The sequence below is a fragment of the Parambassis ranga genome, chromosome 2 (genome assembly GCF_900634625.1).
Source record: "Parambassis ranga chromosome 2, fParRan2.1, whole genome shotgun sequence".
Lineage (NCBI taxonomy): Eukaryota > Metazoa > Chordata > Actinopteri > Ambassidae > Parambassis > Parambassis ranga.
The window spans coordinates 43589397-43602098 of NC_041023.1; the positions used below are offsets into that span (position 1 = coordinate 43589397).

The following is a 12702-nucleotide window of genomic DNA, read 5'->3' on the forward strand; positions in this document are numbered from 1 at the left end:
ACTTCTTTTAAAATGTTCCTATATTTGTTGTCACTGCTGAGAGGAAGAAAAAAAAAAACAAAAATCAATGACATGGATGTGGTGAACACAACGCTAACAGGGTCCATGCACAAGCCTCTTGCTTCATGTATGTGGGGTTTTTTTTAAAACTGCATTGCTGATGTTCTGTATTGTTAACAGTACACTGAGGTTAGTCAAAAATGGAAGGTGGTCTATTAAAGTGACATGAAAAAAAAAAAAGCAAAGATGGCCGCAGTCAACTTGCAATGAGGAAGAAGATCACAACATGGCAAGCAACACAATGTAATCTCAGTAATAGGATCTTCTTACTGTAGCTGTATCAGTTAATGTGTAACCCTATCTACAGTACACTTCACCCTGTTTGCTTTAGATTAAAAAAGTGAGTTAGCGATAATGATGTTACCCTTTTTTTGCAGCAGTGCAGCAATACAGGTTTATGGGCCTTTGCGTCAATAAAAGTGCTTTAGCTAAGGCTAAGGGCTACAAGATACAAAATGGATTAAAGGTGCTGACTAAACAAGTCATTGTCCTAAGGTTAACCCTCTTCACCTCACTCTAGCACTGAAGGTAAACCAGGAATTAGGTCATAAAGTTGATAAACTTGGGAAGACTGGAGGAGCACAAAGCATGGGATTGTGAGCAACCTACGCTAAATCTTCTCCTTGTACCTTTAAGAGCAGCACTGTCAGGTCAACATCAGGTTATAGTGCCTTGGGGAGTCTCAGGCTCTTTTTTATTTATGCATGCTTTAGTGTTTTCCTTGTGCACAAACAGTTCCCTATCGGCCACACTGTGGACTCGTGGAGGAAGAAGAGGGTGAGCAAGCAGCGATGAGAGATAGCCAATGAGAAGTGTGTGCAAACGCTTAAGCATGCCCATGCCATGGAGGAAACTGTGCGAGTGCAGTAGCCAAAGGACCATTGAAAAAGAAGCCACTCGGAGCTTGTGGGGGGAAGGTGGGGGGATCAGCCTGCTGGGCGATATTTCTGACTAGAGGCAGAGGAAGGTACACCCCCACTGTAATACTACATCCTCATCCATCCCAGATTCAATTTGCACTGATCTGCAGAGAACCGCACTTATCATTGAGAGCAGCGGGGTGGAAGAGTGAGGCGGGGGGGGTTGAGCCAGCACATTGTCTCTGTATGAACCAAGGGCATTGGGAAATAAAAGAGGACTGCGGTGAGATAATAACAGATTGTTCATGCGGCGTTATACTGATGTGTTTAGGTCTCACTAAACCCTGTTTATTGTATACAACGGCCTCTCTTTGGGATGACTATTGTTGGTGAATTGTACACTAGAGTATGCTAGAATAAACCAGCAGAGGTTGGTACGGTTTGTATAGTAATAAAGCAGTGCTCCACATTTTATGGGTGTCACGCTCAGCAATATGTGTTTAAGTAGAGACGATTTAGAAATTATGTCAGGTGTATGCAGCGACTACATTATTGGGCTACGTCCAGTCAGGAAGAAAGAATGTTTTCCTGGACATAACGATGGACACCACCTATTTTGGTGGCATTAAATTGTACTAAACATTGATTAGTTTGATGTGCAAATAATAAGAAAAGAAAAATATAAAAGCATTCCACTATATTATAATAAAAGGCTAAGCTCTCATTGGAGAATCCAAGGTATATAACAGAGGCTATAAAATATTTTTTATCATCCCATCCAGACCTTATGTCTGCTGCTCTACCACTGAGTATCATACTGTACAGTATGAGGGCTGTGGTGCCAGTGCTCTCACCATAGCAGCAGCTGTGGCGGCAGCTTGCGCCGCCACAGCTGTCTGGTTGGCCTGGTGTTGGGCAGCCTTAATCTTGGCTTGCAGGTGGGCCGGGGGGTGGAAGTACTTGCACTTCTCGCGAGAGCAGCGGCTCTTGATGTAGTCCATGCAGACGGTCACTGTGTTGTCGCTGGTGTCGATCATGGGGCTGTCGCTCGGGTGGGCGAAGCGGCAGTCCGTCTCGCCGCGGGCGCAGTTGCCCCGCTGGAACTCACGGCACACCTGGGAGCAGGGGGGGGGGGTCAGGGTGGATGAAGAGACAACATGTCAGGACATAAAACAAGGCAGTGTGTTGGTGTATTATTGAAACCGAAAGCAGCCAGTTTTGGACTTTTATGGAAGGTTCTACAAAATATAACAACGCTGCAATGTGGGCTGAACCCAAATGATTGCAGAATCACTGAACCGTTCAGTGTTAAACTGTCCAGAGGCCCATGTGGGATCTGCTTTTGACATGCACTCTGGGACTGAGACACACAAGAGTGTACATGTACAGAACATGAAAAAAAAACAAAAACCTGCCATGCACACATGATGGCTCTGTGTGGGAGTGTGTAAGTGTCTCAGAGGGATACTGTTTCATTAGAGCCAGCTTCATTCAGTTGCTAAGTGATAGCACTCCCGCAGAAAAACACATACAGGCGCACACCTACGCATCACCTCAGGTCTTTGGGAGATTATTGTTTATCTTTATAAATGTAGTGGAGAAAAAAAAATGTTTCACAATCACCAAGCTATTCTCAATCAGAGCTGTTTGCCAGGGGGCAGATGGAGAAGTTGCTATAATGTCCCAGTCTAACTGTGGCTGTCTAGCAAGTACATGTTTGTGCTGAACAAATTCCAAGTTTAATCACTGTAGACACGTTTATGTATGAGGCCTGATAGTTTCTTTTTTATTTTTTGTGTCTGTGATGAGGGTGTGTCACCTCCAACTTGTCAGTACGCAGAAGCTTCTGGTTGGAGGAAGAGCCGGCGGTCACAGAGACAGGCGGGCTGCCAGGTACAATAACAGGGGTGCTGGGCAGGATGTCTGTGGGCACCAGGCCCATGCTGTGGGACATCGGAGTCAGGTAGGGTGTGTAGCTCAATCCGCTGGAACCCAGGCCTTGACTGACTGGAAACGTCTGCTGTAAATGGAGAGGAAATAGGTTTACCGACATTTTAAGTACTTTTTAGGTTAATTAAAATGATGAATGTAAGGCGGGACAGTGGGAAGGGGGGGGGGGGACACAAATGAACAGAAGGTGCAGCTGTGGGGAGTGGTGGATGAGAAAGATGAGAGGGAGCGTGACAGGTAGAGATAGCTGAGGATGGAGAAAAAAAATGGAGAAAGGAAAGTAAGGGTAGAAACAAGAGAGGAGTTTTTTTTTTTTTTGTCTTGCATGTATCCTGGGAGGATTTTGCTGAGCACGGATGTTCTTTTTTCAGTTACGCCTAGGCTTACACTGATGCAGTTAAACACAGTCACACCTGGCAGCTGCCCAGTGCAACCACTGCTGACTGCCGAGCAGCTCCCAGACAGGAGTTGGGGAGTGGTAAGTTTTGCACAAGTGTATTGCGCAAAAAAAAACAAAAAACAGTAGAAATAAATGTGTAATCTTGCTAGCTAAACAAAGAGCTCACACTAACCACGGGTTGCATTGTGGTTCCAGGGATCATGAACTGCATCTGCTGGGCCAACATGGCGGCTGCTGTCTTCTGCTGGATCAGGTTATTGCGCCCGTTGATCTCCAGCTGTGTCTTCAGGTGAGCAGGTGGGTGGAGGTATTTGCAGTTTTCTCGTGTGCAACGCCCCTACGAGAGAAAAGAAACGAATCGGGTTCATAAAGAGTGTTGACTTAAAGGTCTCAAAGATCAACAGGATGAACAGAGAAGAAGCGATCTTCTGATAATAAACCTGAACCTGAACAGGTTGTGTGTCTGCCTGAGGATGTGGCAGATATGTGGGCATTGATTTTTAACACAGACTCCAAACATCAAGTGCTTGAAGGCAGCATCCATATTCATACTGAGTTGAGTGCGAAACATAGAAAATGTTTATCTGTATAGGTGGGAGGTAGCTCTCCGCTCAGAGTAGAACCATTGTTATGAAAGATGATAACCAATTTCTGATCCGCTGGCTTGTTAACTAAGGTCTGTGACTGTGCTGCCTAACCAGTATTCTGGGAAGATGGGAAAGTGATAGACAAAGGCCTCTTGTTCTGACTCTTTGCCATCACGACTACATTTCTGCAGATGTTTTGATGGACGGATCATCCGGTATTCTCTGTGGAAATGCAAATGCGGGATTGGCCGGGTCAGTCTTACAGAGACCCCAGTGGAGGAAGGCAATTACATTGTCAACCCAGAGGCTAATGGCAAACACAATAATCCAATATGGATCCTCACTCCAGTGCTTATTGCATAGAGAGTGGGTGGAAGAGAGGAGAGAGGTCAGGAGGGAGCAACAAAGTGAAAAGGTAGAAGGCAGCACTGGGCAGAAAGAAACGAGCTGTGGAAAAGATGTGGGCAGAGTCGACTGATATGAATTAGTACCGAGGAGAAGGAAGAGAGAATATGAGGGCAATGTTAAAATTATGATCAGTCTATGTGGAGGTCAAATACCCCTTAACTCGGAGACAAAGATGGGCCACAGCACAGCCGCCTGATTAGCAATATCATACTCATCACTTCCTCAATTTCCTCTTATAAGGATGTATGACAGGTCTGTGCACACAATTATTAGCCATGAGTGAGTTTAATTACTCAAGTGCTGCACTAAACCACAATTTCAAGTCCAGAACTGAGCAGACAAATGACAACAAGCTGCCAGTAAAAGCCATGTACAGGATACAGGCTCATGTGCTGTGGCAGTCTGGTGGGTGGGCACGGTGATATGGATTATATTTGACAGGGATATGGACTCCAGCTGATTTGTGCAACTGGCAGCAGAATAAAAGAGCCAGCCTCAAGTGAAGGATATATTAATAGTATATAAATATCCTGTTCACAACGTGGACTCATATAAATTTCAAAGTCTAGGCAGTAAAAAAGTGTGATTTTGTGATCTTTACACAGGCAGGTACATGCTACTGGTCAAAGTTTTATTTTTAATAATAATAATGGTGCAGATTAATGTCTCATTGTACTGAACACACTTGAGGCATTCTTGTTTTTACAATTAAAATCAAGTAAGTAACTTTTTCTAACTGTGTTGCAGAAGCTTTCACTCTTCTGTCCAGTACATCCCAAAGCAGCTGGACGGGGCTTAAGTGTGTAGCCAGTGCTGGCCACAGCGTACCATAGCTCTGTCCTAGCTTGGCCTTGTTGACTACCTGCTTCGCCCTAATGTGTTTCACCTGTGTCTCATTATCCCTCGGGTATTTGATCCCGTTTGTGTGTTGTCACCTCATGCTATGTTTTGATGTTCCTGTGTGTTACCTTTGTTCTTTGTCTGGTTGATTTAACCCTCAAGGGTCACTTTAAATTACTACCCTTTTGTGTCATTCGTGGACATGAAAATAATGCCTCCGCCACCTAACCTTTGTTTTATGGAAAATAACTGATTTTTGTGTTTTCTTGATAAAAAATTACTGTGACATCAAGTAATCAAACTGGCATTTAAAAGGTTAAATTCCTCAAAATGATTTAATGTTTGGTCGTTTTGAGCAGGGCTGAAGTTGTTTAACATATTTATGCAGAAAAAAGCAGAAAAAATATGAATCTGTTAATTTTTTATAGCAGTTATTTGAAAGTGGATGTTTTTGTCCACGATTAACACGAAGGGTAGTTAATTTGTTTCACCATGTTCTGCTGATGTATTAGAAAAATTTAAATTTGAATTCTAAAATGTGTCTAGAGAGAGTCTTTGTTACAAAAAAATTCTGCTATATGCACCATCACAGATAAAATGGTGGCCAGGTAAAGAGGCAAAAAGTGGACAAAAAAGTCCACAATGACGCCCAAGGGTTAAGTTATGTTTTGGACTCCTTAGTTTGTGTTTAGTTTATTCTGGGATCTTTTCAGTGGCTGTATTAAAGCTCACCTTCTGTTGGCTTTTCTGTCCCTTTTGTGTTTGCATTTGGGTCCTTCCTTTTTATTTGTACCCATAGTAAGAACAGCTTTAAGTTGTCTTCCAATTTTATTCCCTGAAAAAGACCCTTTGTGTGTAATTCTGAAATGTACGTTATTTCTCGATTTTGGGTAACCTTACTTTTTTTTAACCTCTGGCAGTACACCACTTATGTTTGGACCAATTTAAGCTATTCACTAGACTTGTACTGCTTGATTTTCAGTAACTATGTAGAAAAACTGGGGTAGGTAAACCTTTGACCGGTAGTGCAATTGGCAGAAAACAAGACACAGGTGAAACTAATGGGGGCGGAGCAGCCAATCATGAACACACGTTCTGGAGAAAAATAAATAAAAAATACATTACTCTTATTACTCTTACTGAAATATCCCATGGGTTGTGATGCAAGTGAACAGAAGCATGATATGGATTATTTCTGGTAACGTTAACATAATGCAGCAGAGGTTTGAAGGCTACTGTGTGAACTTTGTTCTTTTATGTTATGCGGGCCAAGCAAACAGAACTTTTAATCAAGCACAGCTCAAGTTTAAGCCTGCTTCTCAGTGTAAATAACCAATACTCTTCAATCAAAGGAAAACTAATAAAACCTGGCTATTCTGTTCTTCCTGACAGATATTAAACACACACCCCCGCTGAGTATCAAACACACTGCTTCAACTGATGTGGAGCACGAGACTTCTGCACACAAAGGATATTACCGGTAAGTCAATGTGCGTTTATAATAACGCAAATATATAAATGAGGTGTCAGGGACTGACCTCCGCAACCTGCACTGAGCCACTGATAGTACCCTCCTCCTCCTCCTCCTTCATGCTTCACACACACAGAATCACACCTGCCCACACATATGCAAAATCATTTGATCACTACAAGCATCACCCACACACACACACACTGGGCACATGCTCAAGCACACACACAGATCTGTGCAGTCCTGCACAGGCCAGAGGAAAAATGTTAGCAACCAAGAGCTTCAGAGGTGTCAAAACTAATTGGAGCTGTATGCACCGTCGCCATCAAAAAACCAGCAAAAGGTGTGTGTGTGTGTGTATACTGTGTGTCTTGTGTATCTGTGTCCTATGCGTGGGCAGGTGCGACTGTGCATGCGTGTGTGCAGGAGACACTGTGTAGGTGGGTGTGACTGTGTGTGAGAGAGAAAGGGAGCTGGTGCTGACGCTGAGCTGTGGACAGCATCCCAAACTGAAGCTGCAGGGAGGCACAGCATCCCCCATCACGCCCTACAGAGATCACAGACACAGGCAGACACACACACAAGGGCACACCACAGACCCTTGCTGCACACTTTGTCATTTATGTGGAGTTAGAGTGAAGCTATTACCTCCCTTTTTCTGATCCATGCTCAGTTCATCCAGCTTGACTGAGTGACATATGCTCTTTGCAGTTGCTCGTCATTATTCCTCCATTTAAAGTGATGAGGTAAATGGTGGAGCTTCTTGGGAGAGTGTTTTATAACACTCAAGTGCTGTCTCAATAAGTGCAGGCCTTAGACTTACAAAACCTTCTCCTTTTATCTTGTCAAACTTTGTTTGAGAGCCTTTTCTCTCTGATGTATTTGGGACCTATCGCAGCATTGTGCTCAGTTGTTGCATAAATTAGGTTTAATCCATCTTTTTGGTCTATTTTGAAGGTGGCAGCAGCAGGACACAGACATTGTGCAACCTCTATCCACTCATGGTAGAGTCAGTAGAGCAGTAAAAAGCTCTCACCCACATCACTGATTAGCTCAAAGTAAGGGTGAAAATCTAACATCTGAGAAGTAATTGTGTCTTTGATAAAACATAGAAAGGCCAAGTGCAAGGATGATGTAGGGATGGTTGTACTACATAGCCGGATAATAAAGATAATCAAAGAAGGGTCCAGGCTGCGGTTTAAGATACCACACTTGGAGATTCAAAGCACATAAAATGAGGTAAGCTCTGAAGAGAGGTGGCTCTGCATCACATATAAAAAGAGGGAGGGGGGTGTTTTAAGCAGTGATGACTGTGCAGCATGTGTGGCTAATGACAATACTGTGCCATTATCTGGTTTCAAACCTTCATCCTTTTGAGAGGGTGGTAGACACACGCAAATACACAAACACCCACAGAGAAAGAGTAAAATACACACACACACACACACACAGAGCAAGTGCACTATCCATAGCCTTCTGTCTAAGCCACCCACTCTGAAGAGAGCAGAAATCCATTCATCGCGGGCATTGCCTTCGAGCAGCTGTCTATGAAAAGGATCTTTGAAAGCACCGTGGCACCTCTGTCATTCAGCCGCCGGTGTGAAGCCATAGCTGCGGTATGAAATTATACCTTTCACCAGGGTCTCTCACATAGCAATTTCTTATTGTATGCTACCAGGTTGCACTTGTATGCTACGAAACGCCATGATCCATGATTTGGGAAACACTAATAGCTGCTTTGATTCTGATTGGATAATTATATCCCTGCACCGCAGTGAAAAACAATGAAGGAGAGATCAAAGATAAATGATCGCTTACTTTCACCTGGCATAGAGCCTCTGTTCAACATCTTATGAAACAAGACTTTACTCCTAGCACATTCCATTGACAACAACAGGGCTGCTCCAGAGGGGAAAGGGATACAGACTGCTAATTTCACAAACAGATTAGGATTACACTCACTTCACCCACGACTTCAGGGGTTTTTAAGCTATTGTAATCAATCAATATAGAATTTTTTTATTCTATAATCCATGCATAATTCATATGCACTGATATTAACTGTCTTACTAAACAATAAACTGTTTATCCTTGTTGTCATGCAGCGTTGAAAAGAAGGATAATCATGCTCCAAATCAGACATAGGCACAAAATGTTCAGTTGACAAACCTTCAGCAAAGAAAAAGAAAAAAAAACAAGACAAACATTTATCATGTTGGCATTAGATTCATCCATAAACAGAGACAGAGTGCTGAGGAGGGTACAGCGTTTCTTTTGCCTGAACATGACACAACAATCACAATGCAACACTCCAGAAATGTCCCACAGAGGCAGGGCTAAGCCACCAGAAAAGCACTTGTGTTGTGTCTTCTCCACAGTCCACAGTTGTCATTTTAAGGATGAATCTTTCCATAATAGCACCTTGGCTTGCTGAATCTTGTGAGTCAGCTTTGCTTATTCATTTACAACTGTTAACCCCTAATGAAAGAAATACACACTGTTTTTTCAAAATCCTGTCATGAGTACTTCTAAATTTACAGTCAGTGCTTTGAAATAAGAGCCTACAACGCTTCCTGGAACTGGAGAGAGACAGTCCTCTAGAATATAAAACAAATTCACAAGGCCCACATGATCTGTGTATAACTGGCATTAGCATCCCCTGCCTGGGCTTTACTCTCAAATCTTCATCACTGGCAAAAAAAAAAAAAAAAAAACCCTGTATACGACCCCCCACCTTCTTCATCAGGCTGGCTGAATGGTCAGAGTGCTGACTCTTGTGTGTCTGTGGGTGGCACAGACACAGAGGACCAGTCTTCCACCCACTCTGCAGAATAGCGCTTCAGTTGTGGGCCCCTTCGTTCACCACTGTAACATTTGCATTTTGCCCTCAATGGGTGCTCTATCCTCATGCCTGCTGGAGACAGAGAGTGGCTGCCTATAGGCTGCAGCCAACAGAGGAGCTGTAAATGCCCTCGTAAGGGCCACCTTTATATTACACCGCTGTGCTTCCAATCTGCCTTAATAGGGAAACTAGTGGCCTGGTGCTTATCCAAGATGGAAACGCTCAAAACGAGGCACCGCTTTTACTTCCCAAATCAACACTTCTGAGAACAACATTGATGAATTAGATAGATGGTCACATTTTTGCAATTCTGACATGTGTGTGCATGCATGCATTTCTCCACTAAGCATCTATTTTCTGCAGCAGTACAGTGTAGCTATGTAGGCTTCACATATCTTAGCCCTCATGATGTCTTTCTGTTGCTAGCACAGCGCTTAGTGACATGATCGATAGCACTGTGACTGGCAGTATTGGCAGACTTCGAGAAAAACCTATCAGGGAGGATCACAGGAAAAGAGAGCTTTGATACATGCAGGGTCAGCACAAAGTAAGCCGTGGCTTACATGATGGTGATTGCACCATTAAGACTTTGGATGTGGGGCTGTGACTAATAGCGTTGCTGATCCAATTCAACACAAAACTAGCTGATTCTAGCGAACAACAGATGTCCTGAGAAAACACGACATACTGTATATTCCCCCAGTAGGGATAGGCTTCCAGTAAAAACACCCACAGAAACATCTTTTACAGGCCTTGTCTTAAAATTTAGATAAGACCCCCTCCCCCCCCCATTTATCCACTTGTCTTTCTCAGCGTGAAAGGAGGACGGCCGCTGTGGGAAACTGACACAAATTTTTCTGACACGAAGCCTGTGATATGTGTAATCCTCTTACAGCATTACCAAAGAACCTGTTGTATCTCAACTGACCAGCAAAAAAAAAGGGGGTGTAAAGACGTGTAAACTCTTTCTTCCTGCCTCTGAGTATTCCCACATATCTTTGATGTCTTTTCCGTAGAGTGTGTCTTTTCTATCCGGCTAGTAATGATATCCCATTTGCATTGTTGCAAATTAAGCACAGCACATTGCTCTTCCTAGTTTTGTTTACAGATATGTGTGACTATAAATATATCAAAATAAAAGCATTTCTTTGTTCTGCTTCTGAAACTGACAGTGACTTGCTTCAATGCATCACAATTGTCAGACTTCATATTAAATTACTTTAGCACCCTTTTTCTAGGGCATCGTTCGTAGTTAACTTTTTTTTTTTTGCCCAGCTGGTTGTGGGTCAGTCGGCAACAGTTCACCAGGAAAGCACTTTGGCGAAAGTACCCCAGCTGTAAGACGGCAACAGGACAGGCACTCCAGTGCTCAGAAGACCGAAACAAAGAGCAGACCCAGTGATCCCAGAACCCGGTGTAGTAGGGAAGCCATGGATGCACATGGATAGGGCTTCCCTTTATCCTCAAACTCAAAGAACACTACCCCTAAAGGATCTTATTTTTTATTTTGGGGGCTCTAATGGATCTGTTTGGTCTAGCAGTGAGGCTCAGAACAGCAGGGAACACTGAAACTCCATTTGGCTGGTAATGGAGAACAGGAATCAATGGTGAACAGTAGGGAAGAACTAGTCAGCAACCTCCTCAGGCTTGTCAGGTGTACTCGACTACACTACAATTATTAACATAGTGTTTGAACACAAACAAGGAAATATCATTGCAATGGACAGAGACCAGATAATTTAGAGACAAAAGCCTTTAAGACACACAGCAGACACACATAAGACTGTGTTGCCTCAGCAGTAATTAAGTGCCTTTGTTTAACCAGCTGTAATCCCACAGATGAAGGAGTGGTACCACTGCTGACACGCCTGAGATTACGCAAGGAGAGAGAGAGTAGGAGATATGCACAGAGAAGGGGAGAGAGGAATAAAGGTGAAATAAGCATGCTGTTTTCTTTCTTCTCTCGTTTGTCCTGAGATATAATGAATCTTTAACCCACATTCATTGGAGGTAAACACTCCCACCTCCACCTAAGATAACTGTAATTAATCGTTTATCTTCATTTTGTCATGATTTGGTATTTTAAGTTTTGTTTCCTGTTTTACTTTGAAAGTCTCCCTTGTGCTTGTCGCCTTGTGTTTTACTTCCCCCGTGTTCCTGCCTTTTGTGATTGCTTGCCCCGCCCTAATGTGTTTCACCTGTGTCTTGTTACTTGTGACATCACCAAAGTTGCCTGGTTGCCTTCCATTTCCCTTGGGTTCCTGTAAGTGTGTTTGGATTGTTTCTTAGGTGGATTTTCTTGGTTTTAGTATTCTTTGGGTTTGGGTTTTTGCGCCTGAGTCCTCCCTCCCATTCCTGACACATTTAAACAACGCCATTTCGTCAGTCTACCCTGTGATAACATTGTTTTCTTTTTACGTCTCTGTGGCAACATTTGCAGGATGTTGTGCATCAGCTGAAAATCACATGCTAGTGTTATTACTACAGTGAACAGCACTGGCAGTTCCAGGCATCATTTGCCTGGATTCCAAGCAGGATGGATAGACAGAGACGTACATGCAAACAGCACACTAACTCTTAGTTATGCATGTGGAAAAGCAAGAATTGCTTTTATTTTAATACAGTCACCCACTCATACAGTCACCATACATCATCTTTTGCTAGGTGTGGAAATGTGAAAATGGGATAGATTTATGCAACAAATCCAAACCTGATGTCTTTATCCACACACTGTCTCACATTTCTTCTCAAAGGTCATTTTAGAGTCAATAATAGTCCCAAGATTTGTGCAGCTTTCTACAGAATAGTCCTTAAAGATTCAGGCTAATAGTTTAAAGCACCCTATGATCATATCCTTTGTTGTACATGTGTGCCTGAATCGAGTCCGTCTGTGATTTATTTTGATTTGTCCGCTTATGAAGCAACTTTTTAGTTCATCTATTAGTGAAGAAATTCAACAACGGAGCTTTCAGGCAGTTATGCACTGGCAAAGGCAATTAGGGTAACCACCTATGTATCATTGTCTTAAATGTCTTTTGAGGAGGCAACGTTCAAAGTGCGACTGCAATGGCACTGTTGTTGTGAGGCACCTGCAAAGCCCTGGACTCCGCTGCTAATCCAGCAGGAGACTGGAGCCCTGCTTCAGTTAATCTGATCATCTGTGACCTGCTGAGACATGAAACCCACCCTTCAGAGCTCATTTAATCTGCACACACACACACACAAACATGCAGCAACGCGGCAATGTCAGAGACACCGGCATGAAGCTGACTGGTGCAGACAAC

The 12702-nt window shown here is 43.2% G+C and overlaps 1 protein-coding gene across 12 annotated transcripts in view; it reads right to left on the reverse strand.

Moving 5' to 3' along the window:
- LOC114452402 (muscleblind-like protein 2a) overlaps positions 1-12702 on the reverse strand; it is a 41244-nt gene that overhangs the window by 8825 nt on the left and 19717 nt on the right. For all 12 annotated transcript variants that reach the window (XR_003672262.1, XR_003672263.1, XR_003672265.1 and 9 more), the window contains exons 3-5: positions 3443-3607; positions 2740-2940; positions 1775-2035 (exon numbers count right to left, since the gene is read on the reverse strand). Coding sequence is in view for 9 of the 12 variants with exons in the window: in XM_028431715.1 (XP_028287516.1) it covers positions 1775-2035; positions 2740-2940; positions 3443-3607 (627 nt within the window). In the remaining 3 variants the exon portion in view is untranslated. The remainder of the gene's footprint in view (positions 1-1774; positions 2036-2739; positions 2941-3442; positions 3608-12702) is intronic.